The 15768-nt window shown below is 36.4% G+C and overlaps 1 protein-coding gene across 1 annotated transcript in view; it reads left to right on the top strand.

Annotated features, from left to right (window-relative positions):
- Positions 1 to 15768, top strand: part of SETD2 (SET domain containing 2, histone lysine methyltransferase) — a 199066-nt gene that overhangs the window by 44288 nt on the left and 139010 nt on the right. The window contains 4 exon segments of the mRNA XM_042782420.1: positions 1077 to 5440; positions 8158 to 8289; positions 11447 to 11575; positions 14993 to 15116. Of these exon segments, the coding sequence (XP_042638354.1) occupies positions 1077 to 5440; positions 8158 to 8289; positions 11447 to 11575; positions 14993 to 15116 (4749 nt within the window).

Here is a 15768-nt window from a genome sequence, read left to right as displayed (position 1 = left end):
GACTGATTGTTTCCATTAATTTTGTTTTTCTTCTTGTCGAGGAGAGACCCGTTGTTGCATCTAGATGGCAGCTTCCTAGCTTTTAAGGTCCTGTCATTTTAGGTTTTATGTGTTACTTGATATGATTTGGTAGGTTATTTTTTAGATCTGGGAACACTCATAATTTTTCCCATAAAAATTAAAAATGGTAATTGTTTTGCTTTATGCCACTGGCTTACAAAAGGTTTCATAGGAATGTTCTACTTTCAGGTAGTGGAGGAAACCTGAACTTTGTAAGTGTTGCTTACACAGTAGTATCAGAATGTAAATCAGCATGCCTGAGTTTGTAGGGTCCAGGCAAAGATAGTAGCAGTTTACCATGGGAGAATACTTTTCAGGAAGGCAGAAGGCCTGGGCCTCATTTGATTATCTCATCTATCAAACGGATGAAATGGGAATCTACTCTATATCAATGATTTCCCAAACCTGGGAAATTCATCATATTGCTTAGGATGCTTTTAAACAAAATTTCTTGCCTCACACTAGACCTATTGAGTTAATATTTCGTGGAGTGTAGATCACAGATCTGTATTTTTACCAAGCACTCAAGTGATTATATGTGATGCCAGGAAAACACTGGTTTTGATGACTTCTGATTTTTTTTTTTCTTCAGAATAAAAGAATAAAGTTTTCTGTACTGTGATGCTGTCTATTCCCTTCTCTATATGTGTCCTTTTGTTTTTATCATAAAGTGCACATAAGTCTTTTTGTTCTTAATAAAAATTCTACCTGGTAAACAACTAAAAAATGAAAAAATTCTTTATATATGAGAAACTAAGAATGGAAAAATACTGGTACTGTTGAAACTAAGGGTGGGTGTTTAGGGATTTATTATACTATTTTCTATACTTTTGAGTATGTTCAAAAACTTTCCACAATAAAGAATTTTTTAAAAAAATTCTTAAGTAGCTTAGTGAAATTTATACTATTTGTCTGTAAAATGGGCATTTTTCTGACAAAGATTTTAAACTGTGATGCTAGCTAGTTGAAAGTAACTTTTTACTGTAATAGTAACTGCATGTTTTGTTCATTTATAGGCAAAGATTGAAAATGTACAGAAAACAGGTTTCATCAAGGGACCAATGTTCAAAGGTGTTGCTTCTAGTCGATTTTTGCCCAAAGGCACCAAGACAAAAGTTAATTTGGAGGAACAGGGACGACAGAAGGTTTCATTCAGCTTCAGCCTTACAAAGAAAACCTTACAGAACAGATTTCTGACTGTACTTGGAAATGAAAAGCAAAATGATACTCCAAACTCTTCAGCTATACCTCTTCAAACAGATTCAACACCTAAAATTAAAGTGGACATTGGAGATACTTTATCTACTACAGAAGAATCTTCCCCACCAAAATCAAGAGTGGAACTGGGAAAAATTCATTTTAAAAAACATTTACTTCATGTAACATCCCGGCCACTGCTGGCTACTACCACAGCAGTAACATCTCCACCTCCTCCTACAGTACCATTACCAGCAATTATAGCAGAATCAACAACTGTGGACTCACCACCCTCATCTCCACCTCCACCACCTCCACCTCCTCAGACCACAACATCTTCACCACCAGCATCAATAACAGAGCCTGTGGCCTTGCCACACACATCAATAACAGTTCTGATGAAAGCACCAGTGTCTTCACCAGTAGATGTAACAGTTAGAGCCCTGAAAGAGCCACCAGAATCTTTAGAAGTGGATATTAAGCAGGACACAGTATCTAATAGTCCAGAAGAACACATAACTCAAAATTTGAATGAGCAAGCAGATACTCCCTCACAAAAAGATGATTCCCATATTGGGAAGGAAGAAGAAACTCCAGATAGTTCTAAAAGTAGTCTAGGCTCTAAAAAAATAGTTTCTAAGAAGAAATCTTCACAATTTGAAGGCACCTTCCTTGGTTCAGAATCTGATGAAGATTCTGTTCGGACTTCTTCAAGTCAGAGATCACATGATTTAAAATTTTCAGCAAGCATTGAAAAGGAAAGAGATTCTAAAAAAAGCTTGGCACCTTTAAAAAGTGAAGATTTAGGGAAATCTTCACGATCTAAAACAGAGAGAGATGATAAATATTTTAGCTATTCAAAACTTGAAAGAGAGACTCGATATATATCTTCTCGATGTAGATCAGACAGAGAACGAAGGCGGAGTAGGTCTCGTTCTAGATCTGACAGAGCCTCTAGAACTAGTTTATCCTATTCTCGATCAGAAAGATCCCATTATTATGACTCTGATCGTCGCTACCATAGGAGTTCCCCTTATCGTGAGAGGGCACGTTATTCTCGGCCATATACAGATAACAGGGCACGAGAGAGTTCTGACTCAGAAGATGAGTATAAGAAGACATATTCAAGGCGCACCTCATCTCATTCTTCCTCTTACAGAGACTTAAGGACATCATCATCCTATTCTAAATCTGATCGGGACTGTAAAACTGAGTCCTCTTACATAGAGACAGAGAAAAGAGGAAAGTATTCTTCAAAATTAGACAGAGACTCCAAAAGGACTTCAGAAAATGAAGTAATGAAGAGATGTTGTTCTCCCCCTAATGATCTGAGATTTCGAAGAGGGTCATCATATTCTAAACATGATAACAATGCTTCTCATTATAAATCTGTACCTTCAAAACCTGTACCCAAGTCTGATAAGTTTAAAAATTCTGTCTGTTGTACAGAATTAAATGAGGAAATCAAACAGTCTCATTCTCTTAGTTTACAGACTCCTTGTTCAAAAGGTAGTGAATTAAGAATGATTAGTAAAATTCCTGAAAGAGAAAAGACTGGGTCTCCATCACCATTAAATCAATTAAATGATTCACCTACTTATAAAAAGCTAGATGATTCACTTACTTTTAAATCTGAATTTATAGGACATGATAGCCAGGATAGTATCAAGGAATTAAGCTCTTTATCTAAAGGGAGGCATGATCAGTTAAGAGCTTATTGTCCCATAGAACTAAATATAAATGGATCTCCTGGAGCAGAATCTGATTTGGCAACGTTTCGCACTTCTAAAACTGAGCCTGTTTCATTGTCTTCTGATGATAGTGTAACTGGATCAGAGGTGTCCCCTTTGATCAAAGCATGTATGCTTTCATCAAATGGATTGCAGAATATTAGTAGATGTAAAGAAAAAGACTTGGATTCCACTTGTATGCAGCATAGTAAATCAGAAAGCCCATTTAGAGAAACAGTACCTCCAGTGTCACCACATCAAGATAAACTTGTGGTGTTGCCAGTTATGGGGATAGATTATTCCAAAACAGTAATTAAAGAACCAGTTGATATGAGAGTTTCTTGCTGCAGAACCAAAGATTCAGATGTATACTGTACTTCAAATGACAGCAACCCTTCTTTGTGTCGTTCTGAAGCTGAAAATATTGAGCCTTCAGTTAGGAAGATTTCTTCCAATAGCTTTATGAATGTTCATTTGGGATCAAAAACAATTATATGTGATAATAGAAATCTGACAGATCAAAATGCAAATTTTGCATGTGAAGAACATAAGCAGAGTGTTGGTAGCACTAGTTCAGCTTCAGTTAATCATTTTGACGATTTATGTCAACCTGTAGGGAGTTCAGGTATTGCTTCATCTCTTCAGAGTCTTCCACCAGGAATAAAAGCGGACAGTTTAATTCTCTTACAGTGTAGAGAGAACACAGCTCCAGTTTTGGATGCTATGCTGATGAGTAAAAAAAGCATAGAGTTTTTAAAACATGCAGGGGAAGAAACGGTTGTAGAAGTGGATAGTGGCCTTCCTGATTCAAGAAGAGGAGTTCCTTCCTGGGAAAACAGGCATAATAATGGGCTCTCTGGGAAATGTTTGCAAGAGGATCAAGAAAAAGGGAATTCCATATTGCCTGACAGGAGAGGAAGACCAGAAGACTCTTTAGATGAAGGAGAAAGAGGACATGCACATACTTCTGATGATTTGGAAGTTGTTTTTTCTTCTTGCAATTTGAATTTAGCCATGGAAGACAGTGATGGTGTAAATTACACCCTGAAATGTGACAGCAGTGGCCATACTTCAGAAATTGTGTCTGCTATCCATGAAGATTATTCTGGTTCTTCTGAAAGTTCAAGTGATGAAAGTGACTCAGAAGGTACAGATTCTGATGATAGCAGTATTCCAAGAAACCGTCTCCAGTCTGTTGTGGTTGTGCCAAAGAATTCTACTCTGCCTATGGAAGAAACAAGTCCTTGCTCTTCTCGGAGCAGTCAAAGTTACAGACACTGTTCTGACCACTGGGAAGATGAGAGATTAGAGTCAAGGAGACATTCATATGAGGAAAAATTTGAGGTTATGGCAAATAAAACCTGTCCTCAAACCGAGAAGTTCATTTTTCATAAAGGAGCAGACAAGAATCCAGAAATTTCTTTTACACAGTCCAGCAGAAAACAAGTGGATAACCACCTGTCTGAAATTGCTCATCCTCAGAGTGATGGGGTTGATAGTACAAGTCATACAGATATGAAATCTGACTCTCTAGGTCATCCAAATTCAGAGGAAACAGTAAAAATCAAAATAGCTTCTAGGAAGCAAGAAGAACTGCCAATTTATTCTTCTGATGATTTTGAAGATGTCCCAAATAAGTCTCGACAGCAGACCACTTTCCCTAACAGGCTGGGTAGTAGACTGGGGAAAACAGAGTTGAGTTTTCCCTCCTCTTGTGAGATCTCTCAAGTGGATGACTTTCACTCATCAGAAGAGCTCAGAAACTTAGAATGGGACTTCTCTCAAACCGAAAAACCTACTACCACGTATCAGCAACCTGACAGCAGCTACGGAGCTTGTGGACACAAGTATCAGGAAAATGCAGAACAGTATGGTGGGACACGTAGTTATTGGCAAGGCAATGGCTACTGGGATCCAAGATCAGCAGGTAGACCTTCTGGAACTGGAGTTGTATATGACCGAATTCAGGGGCAGGTACCAGATTCCCTAACAGATGACCGTGAAGAGGAGGAGAATTGGGATCAACATGGTGGATCTCACTTTTCAAGCCAGTCCAGTAGGTTTCTTTTGTCCCTTCCACAGAAGGACAGGGGGTCAGTACAAGCACCTGAAATAAGCAGCAATTCCATTAAGGATTGTTTAGCTGTGAATGAAAAGAAAGACCTTACAAAAAGCTTAGAAAAAAATGATATGAAAGACAGAGGACCCCCCAAAAAAAGGAGGCAGGAATTGGAGAGTGATTCTGAAAGTGATGGTGAGATTCAGGACAGAAAGAAATTTAGAGTGGAGGTAGAGCAGGGAGAGACTGCAGCGCCCCCAGGCTCTACACTGGTTGGACCTTCCTGTGTCATGGATGACTTTAGGGACCCCCAGCGATGGAAGGAATGTGCCAAGCAGGGGAAGATGCCTTGTTACTTTGATCTTATTGAAGAAAATGTTTATTTAACAGAAAGGTAAGCCTAATGAATACTTGTTTCACAAATGTTAACCTTTTTTAAAAAAATATATGTATAACTTTTTAACAGTTCAGACTGTATGAGGCTAACCATATGAAATATAGTTGTATGATAAAACATAAATTAAGAAACCTAGAAAGTATATTTACTTATTCAGATTTGGTAGCATGAATTCCTTCTCCCAGTTACCTCCCACCAAGGGGAAGTGTTAAGTTCTATTTTTTTTTAATGTTTTGTTACTGCTTTGATTCTAAAAGTGTAATTTAAGCCAGTCTAATTTTTCTCTAATTCCTTTTACATGTGAAAGTGTGACAGAAAATGAAATAAAACCTCAACAAGTAGTCTACTTTCAGAGAAGAAAAAGATGGTTATGTTGGATTTCCCCTCCATACTTTTAAAAAAACATACAGAGGTGGAGTATCTTTAGGTACTTTATAAAGGAGGAACTACACTAGAACATCATTTTCTTATATCAGTTTTTTAATCTATAGCTAATAGATTAAATTTAGCAATAGCATAACAAATATTTTAGAAATAAAATGGTAAAATGGTTTCTCACAATTCCCTAACGTGAACCAAGATGTAAGAGGTTAGGAGTAATGAAACATTCCTCTAGAAAAGGACTTCCCAGTCTGCTTTAATTTTCACCTCTCCCTGATAATCTTTTTTTCCTAATAAAAATATATGTTGAATGTACTTTTTTGGAGCTCTGGTAGTATAGTGCCTAAGACACTTGACTGCTGACCAGAAGGCTGGCGGTTCAAACCCACCAGCTACTCCTCAGAAGGAAGGTTGGGCAATCTACTTCTGTAGTGATAACACCTTGGAAACCCAAAGAGGGGTCTCTGTGAGTCGGGTCCGACTCGGCAGCACATTAACAACAACAACAACATATTTTCCTACCAACCTTCCTTATCTTTTTGAAAATTTCCCTGCAGTTGAGAATCAACCTAACCTTCATCCTTCTAAGTGTTAAAAATTTTATTAAATAAAGAACTCTTCCGCTGTGGATAAGGTAAAAGACTTTGTTTTAAATAATTAGGTTCCATTAGAACCATTATCCTTTTAAAAATCTTTTTTTTTTTTTTTTTTAATGTAGAGAAGTTCTTAAAGTTATAGTCATTTACATCTAGTAGTGAATTAGCTTTAAATTCAAAATATTGAATACTTGAATACCCTTTAGGAATTGTGTGAGTATGCTGATGGAATTTAAAAGGTCTTTGTAAAAGAATATAAAGTTAATCAGGTCAACTTTCTGGCCTTTATTCAGCAATGAGATTAAGATACATATAAGACTGTGTGCACATAGATTTGGTTGGTGGAGGCATTGGAGGGGTTTTCTGGGATGGGCAGCAATTATATATAGTCAATATTTTTGAGTCCTTGTTATGTGCTGGGTGTTGAAAAGCCAACAAGAAGACAAATTAGTATAAGATAGTATAAGTCAAGTGAAAACTCGTTTCTTATGTCTAATGAAAATAGGCTTACCTGCAGTAATCTGTGCCCTTTAGTCCTAATCTGGCTTTCTGGAGCAATACAAAAATAAAATAAAGCTGCTGCTGATTCTTCAAAATTATAGCTCTTAAAGTACTTGTAAATAGATATTTTTGTTTCCTTATGGTCATCTTTCTTCAGGCTGAGCATATCTACATGTATGCTCATTAATTAATTAATGGGTATCAAGATGAGTCATCCTTTTTACTCAAACTTAGTTAAAACTATCACCACACACTTTATGAAACTGTGACTAGGATAAAACAAATGTTGAAGATTAAAGCAGATTAGAGTTAGGAGATTAAGACAGGCATTTAGAACAGTTGTGTTCTTCACTGTCTGATAGGTGAAGAGTGAGTCATAATTCCCTAATCTTCTTAAGAAGATGTTAGTTGATCGTTTTTGACTTTTTTTTCTTCTTTTTTTTAAGACACTGATCAAAAAATAGACTTCAACAAAAAAAAGCCAATAAATAATCACGTTTTCATTCTTACTTGGCAAATTCTGGCATAGGTTTTTATAAAACCCATCAAATCTGAACAGTATTCCTTCTCCCCCCCAAGTCATGCTGTCTTCATGGGGAAAGTTTAGCCCCCTGAAAGGTTGCGTGATTGTTTTATAGTTATCTTTCATTTTTTTCTTTAATCATTCAGTTTTCTTTTAAAGAAGGTTTATACAAATAAGATGTTAATGAAGTCTTCTCTGAAAGTTTTGATTAATAGTCAGTACTCTTAATTCAGGACTTACTTTTTAGTAACTTCTATTCCTTCTTAGTCTTGTACCTCAAATATTATTTGTTCATTCATGAGGACTGATCCTGAAATGTACTTTTCATTACTTGCTATGTCATTATTTGGAACTAGTGAATTTGTCCTCTTTTCTCCTGAGCTTAGTATGACTGTTAACACCTGAAATTGCTCAGAATCCTAGGCTTAACTGACATGATCTAGGAGGTAAGAGCCGAGTTCCAAAATGGTAGACTTGAGCTCATCGTTCTCCCACATGTTAGGCCTATAGTAGTCTCTCTCATCTTTTTGCAATATAATTCTTAGTGTTTTCAGTCTCACTAATGCTAGTGATTAGATATTTTCTTCTTTTTGAATGGTTGACTTACAAGAATCATTATGAAACTCATTGGATTTAACACATATTTGATGATAAATATTATACCATGGCCAGGAGCTTTATTTAACCAGATTTTATAAAATTTTACCCAATAGAAAAAAGAATAAATCCCATCGGGATATTAAGCGAATGCAGTGTGAATGTACACCTCTTTCTAAAGATGAAAGAGCTCAAGGTGAAATAGCATGTGGGGAAGATTGTCTTAATCGTCTCCTTATGATTGAATGGTAAGTAAATTAGAATGTTTTGCTTTACTCGCTCCATTATTAAATTCTCTCTAAATATGAAGAATATTATTAGTGAAGAGAAAAACTTAACCTTTCTCCTGCTTATGAATATTTATAAACAATAGAATTTCTGAATGTGTAATAGAAAACAATTCATAAGGACTCACACGTTTCCCTTGCATTGTGATTATACAGTAAAACCTGAGAAAGCCAGGACCTTTGTAAGATAAACCTGTCAGAGAAGGAAAATGCAAATATTTTCTATCCTGTCAAAGGTGAAACACTTGTGAGAAATGGGGAAAAAAACAAGGCAGTTCCAAAGAGTTCCAGCTCTCACAGGTTTCACTGTAGTGTACTACATTTTAAGTATAATACGGGCATTTTAAGTGTTCTATAAAGTAGTAAGAATGAGATGTTAGTCGATCATCTTTGACTTTATCTTTTTCTTTTTTTAAGACACTGGTCAAAAAGTAGAGTTCAACAAAAAAAAGCCAATAAATAATCATGTTTTCATTCTTACTTGGCAAATTCTGGCATAGGTTTTTATAAAACCAATCAAATCTGAACAGTATTCCTTCTCCCCTAAAGTCATGCTGTCTACATGGGGAAAGTTTAGCCCTCTGAAAGCTTACCTGATTGTTTTATAGTTATCTTTAATAGTAATTAATAATAGTAACATAGTAATAGTAATTAATAGTAACATAGTAATTCTTGTCTAGTCCTTTTTTCTCTTTTATAATGTTTATGTTCTAGAAGGTAAATGTTCTTTTTTTTTTTTTAGCTTTCACTACAAAATGTGAAATGTGATAAACCCTAACATTTCAAAGAGACATGAAGTGAATGTTTTCCTCTCCTAAACCTTACTCCATTTGTTGTATCTTTCCAGGAAATTTTTAATTCATTTGCAAACATACCCCTTTCCCCCGCGAACACACACAATTAAATATTTTGGAGACCTTGGTTTACATTAAGTACTCTATTCATAGTTATTGAATTAATCTTCTATTAATAGACATTTGCTAAAACTCAAAGGATGCCATGTACATCTATAAATAGTTGTTGAGCAGCTATGGGCCAGGTTAGAAAGAAAATGAATTTGAAGTGAAGGTGAATCATACGTGATTCTCTAGAGGCTCTTCAGGTTTTCCTCTGTCATTCGGTCAGCACTGTCAGTCCATCTGCAGAGGAACATTGGTGTTACAGCAGTGGCATTTAATAAAGAACTTGATTCTATACAGAAACTTCCTGGAAAAGATTAGAAATACAGATCTAAGCAACAAGCATCTGGAGGACCTGTTGATGTTGGCCCAAAATATCAGCAAGAGCTGGAGAAGGAGCTTTTTAAGTTTAAGCAAATGTGTGGCAAAGCAGACATGAATACGTTCCCAAGCTTCAAATTTAAAGATCCCAGATTTGAAGCTGTTGAAAAACCCCAGTCCTGAAGCAATATGTAAAATCAATCTGGTAATTTGTCATGGATTAGTTGTACAACTAAGTGGTAATATCAGAATAAATATATATTTCACAGTTGTCAGGGAACAAAAAAATAGACATTTGCTTATTTTTCTTATAAACAGTAAACATCTGTACATTAAAAATGATAAATATTATTACCAACCTGATGGTTGAAAAATTGTATCCTTGTTTTTAACATGGCAAGAGTATTAAGATGATTTATAGTGTAACTACCTTATTTTTAATGTCAGAGTGTTTTCTTTCAAAACGCAATTACTGTTTTTGCTTGTTATACTGTTGCAAAAATAAAATATATACTCTTTGAATAAATAAAAAAGAGAAAGCAGTTTTGGTATTCCTATGTCCAGACTAAAAATAGAGGTGATAGTATACATGTGAAAAGTGGAGACACAGGATTATTAGCACTATTGTCCTAACTTGATACTGCTGCCCCTAGTCTTTGCATGGGAGCTCTGGTGGCATAGGGCCTAAGGCATTTGACTGCTAACCAGCAGGCTGGCAGTTCAATCCCACCAGCCACTCCTCAGAAGGAAGATGGGACGATCTACTTCCCTAGAGATACCTCCTCAGAAACCCAAGAAAGGATTGCTGTGAGTCGGGACCAACTCAGTGGAAGTAAATTTGGTTTTTTGAGTCTTTGCATGCCTCTGGGTTTTCTAGCCAAGGTTGCTAAACAAATTAGAAGTACAGAATTTCTTTCTTCATGTTACTTTCACCTTAAAACTTACAGTAGTTCTCTGTTGCCCTCAGGATTAGGTTTGAAATTTGATATTCTGAACCCTTCATAGTATATGGTCATCCTGCCTTTCCATCCTCCAGCAACCCGTCTTTCTTACCTGTTTTGTTCCTCTTTCCTCAGTAGGCTTTGTTTCCTATTTTGCACACAGACAGAGGCTCTCCTTATCTACCCATGTCCTGTGTATCATAATCCTACTTCTTCCTGAAAACTTTCCTTGACTACATTATTCTAAAGTGAACCTTCTGTCCTTTGAGCCTCTATAAAAATGGTTTTTTTATGGTTCATTTGGCAGTGCATAATAACGTATTGGAAATGACTGTAATTTCTATTGTAGTTTGAATTGGTAGTAAAAGCTTTTATATCTGTCAGCTTTGGAATGGTAAGAAGTCAGTGAAAGTTCGATTTTATTATTTTTACTGTAGGGTCCACGGGAGAAGAGCCTTGCCACTTTATTTTACATTAATCCTGAACAAGGATATGTTTAATAATGACTTTAATTTCTTTGAAATATAGATCTAACAGCTACATCCCAAAAGACCAAATTAAAAAAGACTGGAATGTAAACAAAGAGTGGAATATAAGGGCAGGTACAGGAATAGAAAATAAATCAGCTATACAGAGTTGTCAGACTCCTACAAGCTTAAATGCAGCCTTGAAATGTATCCCATACACCCTGGGAGTAGGAGACAAACCTTTGTTTCTTTTGATGACCAGATGACAAGGCTGTACTGTGGTTATGATCTCTTGAAAAAACAATGTAGGCACTCAGTTCTCAGGGAATGTCATCAAGATTGACGAAGACCCATGTAGGGATTAACCATACATAGGAAGATTATGCCATGAAGATACAAACATGTTGTTAACATATATCACATTCCAACAAAGATGTTTTTGCTTCTTTGTTTCTGTGAAGAACTAATTTCTACTCATTTCTCATTTCAGTTCTTCTCGTTGTCCAAATGGGGATTATTGTTCCAACAGACGGTTTCAGAGAAAACAGCATGCAGATGTGGAAGTCATACTCACAGAAAAGAAAGGCTGGGGCTTGAGAGCTGCCAGAGATCTACCTTCGTAAGTTTATCAGTTTCATGCACCTTGGTTTCATTTTTGTGTCATTGAACTTGGTTAAATACCTTCTAGGAAAACAATTTACCTATTACACTATGTTTTAATAATGCTTATTGTGCAAAATTTCGTAGCCAGATTGTAAAAAATAAGTATATACTTCTTTTAGGAAATTGAAAAACCCTCTTCTCTTGCTCTCTCTCTTTGTGTGTGTCTGTCTGTGTGTGTGTGTGTGTAAAAGAGTAGTTTGTCATTTGTGACATTTTGAACTGGGCATGTACTTCCTTGCCTGATAGTTATATTTCCTATAATTCCAAGCAATTACTAAATGTTTGGTATAGACCCTAGAATTCCTATGAAGCTATATATGTAAAAGAGTCGGGACAGATTCTATTAGTCTACCAAATATGGAGTTGGGGTGAAAGTAGGAAACAGCTGAGATAGAGAATTAAAGCATATTCATAGGTACTCAGTAGAAATTTGTTGAATGAATAAACATTGCTCTCTAACTCAAATAACTTCTCATCTATAATGCAGCAGAACACTCACTTTATTTTATTTATTTATTTTTATTAGGATTTGGGTGAAGATTTACAGAGTAAATTCACTTTTCATACAGCAGTTCACATATACTTTGTCTCATGTCATTGACCAAAATTTACAATGCAGCAGCTCCCCTCCCACTTCCTCCCCATAGTTACCTCCTCCCAGTGTCCATCCCTTCATACTCTTCTGCATCCTGAGCTATCTCCCTGTGCATAAGCAGCCCTTCCTTCTCCCATGATTGTTCTCTCCAGGGCATGTGTCTACTTGAGGTAAATGTTTAACTCACATGCCTGTACTTTGTTTGGCTGGAAACCACAGTTGTGGGTTCAATTCCAGACCTGAAGGGCAGCTAGGGGCCATAGTCTCAGTGGTTACACCAGGCTCCATTGGACCAGCAAACCTGGTCCCCACCTTCTTTTTTTTTTTTTTGCCTCCAAATGATTTTGGGGAGCTCTGGTAGCATAGTGGCTAAGGCACTTGATTGCTAACCAGAAGGCTGGCGGTTCAAACCCACCAGCCACTCCTCGGAAGGAAGGTTGGGCAATCCTACTTCCGTAGTGATACTGCCTCGGAAACCCAAGGAGGGGTCGCTATGAGTCAGGGCTGACTCGATGGCACATAACAACAACAACAACAAATGATTTTGAGTTTTGTGTACCACGTTGTTCTCCCTCTTTATGCAGGATCTCCTACATCCCTTCCAAGTGGATGGCAGTGGTAGCTGGGCACCATCTAGTTCTTCTGGTCTCATAGTTGTATAGGTTGCAGATCAGATGGTGTACCAGTCGCTAGGACTGATTGTTTCCATTAATTTTGGTTTTCTTCTTTCTTCTTGACGAGGAGAGACCCGTTGTTGCATCTAGATGGCAGCTTCCTAGCTTTTAAGGTCCCAGTCGCTACTCACCAAAGTAGTAGGTGGAACAATGTTTTGTATAGTATGTTATGCCAATTGAGTTTGATGTCCCCTGCAACTATGGTCCCAAGCCCGCAGGATCAACTACTCGGTCCCTCTGGGTAGCTGGCTGTGACCAAGTAATGACCATAACCTTGCCCCTTGTCAGCTCTACTATACACCTGGGAATTCTGATCATTCACATGAACTTACAGGCCCATTGTCTGCCAACCCTGTATATGACCTTGGATACACTCTCCATTTAGACATACCTAATTGTTTAGCTTGTTCACCCATCTATCCGTCCCTATACCCATGTTTGCTTTCACTGACAACTCAGTATTGTATATGCAAAGGGGTTCATATTTGTTGTTTGTACTGCCCATGTAACTCTCTCTGTCTTTCTCATCCTCAATGCTGCCATATTGGTCACTCACATTTGGTACATTGCCCTTCTCTTCACCCAAATCAAGAACACTCAACTTTATTTTCTAACAGTCAGTATTTCCTTGAAACTGATATTTCTTATAAAGTATGTTAAACATTCTTTTTAAGAATATGAAAGTTGAATACCTTTTCTTTAAAGTTAAATACATACAAATTACATGTGTTTATAATTGAAAAATTAAAAAATATAAAAGGAATTAAGAAAATAAAACATTTGCTGGATTTTAATAATTTATGCACAGTTGTTCTTTAACAACCCTCTAAGCATATGGGCATGTTTGGACGGCAGTTGGAGTAAGGAGAGATTTATTTATTGTTTATTGTGAGGATTCAGAGCAACCAGGTAACAAAAAGACCAATTTAGTGTTCTGACAGAAATTCCCATATATCTTTTATTTCTTTTTAAAATTAATTAATTGAGATGAAATTTATAGAACATGAAATTAATAATTTTAAAGTGAGCAATTCAGTGGCATTTAGTACATTCACATTATTGTGCAACCACCACCACTACCTAGTTGCCACGTCATTTGCATCACTCCAAAGTAAAAGCCCTTACTCATCAAGCAATTTCTCTTTATCTCATCACTCTGGAGTTACATCTTGTTTGTTTTGAGACGATTCTACTACAGGAGTTCCAGGGAGGCCATTTGGATCAGAACTTGGAAGGAAAGCAGAGTGAGGCATTTGTCTAAATGGGATAATAGTTGAAGGCATTGGCAAGAATGAACTTTCAGAGAATAAAGGGTGAGGGGAAAGAGAACTGAGAATTTAGTATCTTCAATGAAGGAGAAATAGGTAATTAACCAAGGAAAGAAAATCAACCATACAGGTTAATCAGATAAAAAGGGTATAGAGTAAGCATAATTAATGATAAATTCTTGAAAGAAGTGACAGAATGCAGTGATAGAGAAGGTATTAAGTTTGAACTTAACATTATCAGATACTGTCCAGAGGAAAGGCAGCAAAAGGCTGCTATATTTATTTAAGTTGCCTTTGTTTTTCTAAGGAGCTCTAGTGGTGTAGTAGGTAAGAGATTTGGCTGCTAACCAGGAGGTTAGTGGTTCAAACCCACCAGCTACTCCGTGGGAGGAAGATGAGGCATTCTGCTTCCAAGATTTACAGCCTTGGAAGCCCAATGGGAGTCACTGTGAGTTGGAACGGACTCAGTGGCAGTGGGTTTTTTGGTTTTGTTTTTCTAGAACATAAAGCCTCAAATTTTTTCTAATTCCTCCAGCTTTCTTCAGAACTGTTTCTCAGCTGTGAGTCACTGTTTCTCAAATATTTCTTACAATATCTAGTTAGAGCAAACGTACACATTTTGATAGTATGTATACATTATAAAAGCTTCTCAGAATCAACAAGGGAAAATTTGGTTAGGTGCTAGCTATTTTATATACAGTTTTAATTGTATTTTGTGTAATATCAAAGTTAACTACTTGGCAGTATTTCTTTAAATTTATTTTATTGGCCTGGATGTTTGTATTTTCCATATTGTTCCTTTCCAGGAGGTACTACTTTTAAATTTTGTTTTGCAGGAACACCTTTGTCCTGGAATATTGTGGCGAGGTACTTGATCATAAAGAGTTTAAAGCCCGAGTGAAGGAGTATGCACGAAATAAAAACATCCACTACTATTTCATGGCCCTGAAGAATGATGAGGTGAGCAGCATGGATGTATTTGTCTTGAAATAGATCTAGAAATTTTTGAGTTTGAAAGAATTGTTGATAGTGACTAATCTCTAAAGTATTTTCAGGAACAACAATGAGGAGTAGAATTTTATACATTCATGCTTCTTAAATGCATAGGACAGAGGTTCTCAAATTTTTAGGTTTTAGGTCTCAGGAACCCTTTGCAACTCTTAAAATTAATTGAGGATCCCCAAAAAGCTTTTCTTATATTTCTCAATATCACTGTATTAAAAATTAAAACAAATTTTAAAATATTTATTACATTTTTTGTAAAAAACGTTTGTTTGTCTTAATAGAATCTAGTTAGATTTTCTTATCTGCCTTTTCTTTGTAGTATCTTTATTCATGATTATCATGCATCATGTAACCTCTGGACAACTACACTTATGTGTTTCCATGCCCCGTTGTGAGAACAGGAGTGAAAAGGCAAATAACATCTTAGTACTGTAATGAAAATAGTTTTAATTATATGGACACCCTGAAAGGACCTAGGGCATTGTTGACAGTGTTGGAGAGCAAATGAGAGGGAAAGGTGTGGGTCTTGGAGGAAGGGTATATATTCCTCAGTTAGCATGCTGTATTGTATTTTTTGAACACATTAATTTTTTTTTTTTTTTTTTTA

Source organism: Orycteropus afer, unplaced genomic scaffold, assembly GCF_000298275.1.
Source record: "Orycteropus afer afer isolate SDZICR_OR568_19922 unplaced genomic scaffold, OryAfe1.0 scaffold00311, whole genome shotgun sequence".
Classification (NCBI taxonomy): Eukaryota; Metazoa; Chordata; class Mammalia; order Tubulidentata; family Orycteropodidae; genus Orycteropus; species Orycteropus afer.
Note: the sequence above shows the minus strand (reverse complement) of the source record. Positions and strands in the feature narration are given on the sequence as shown.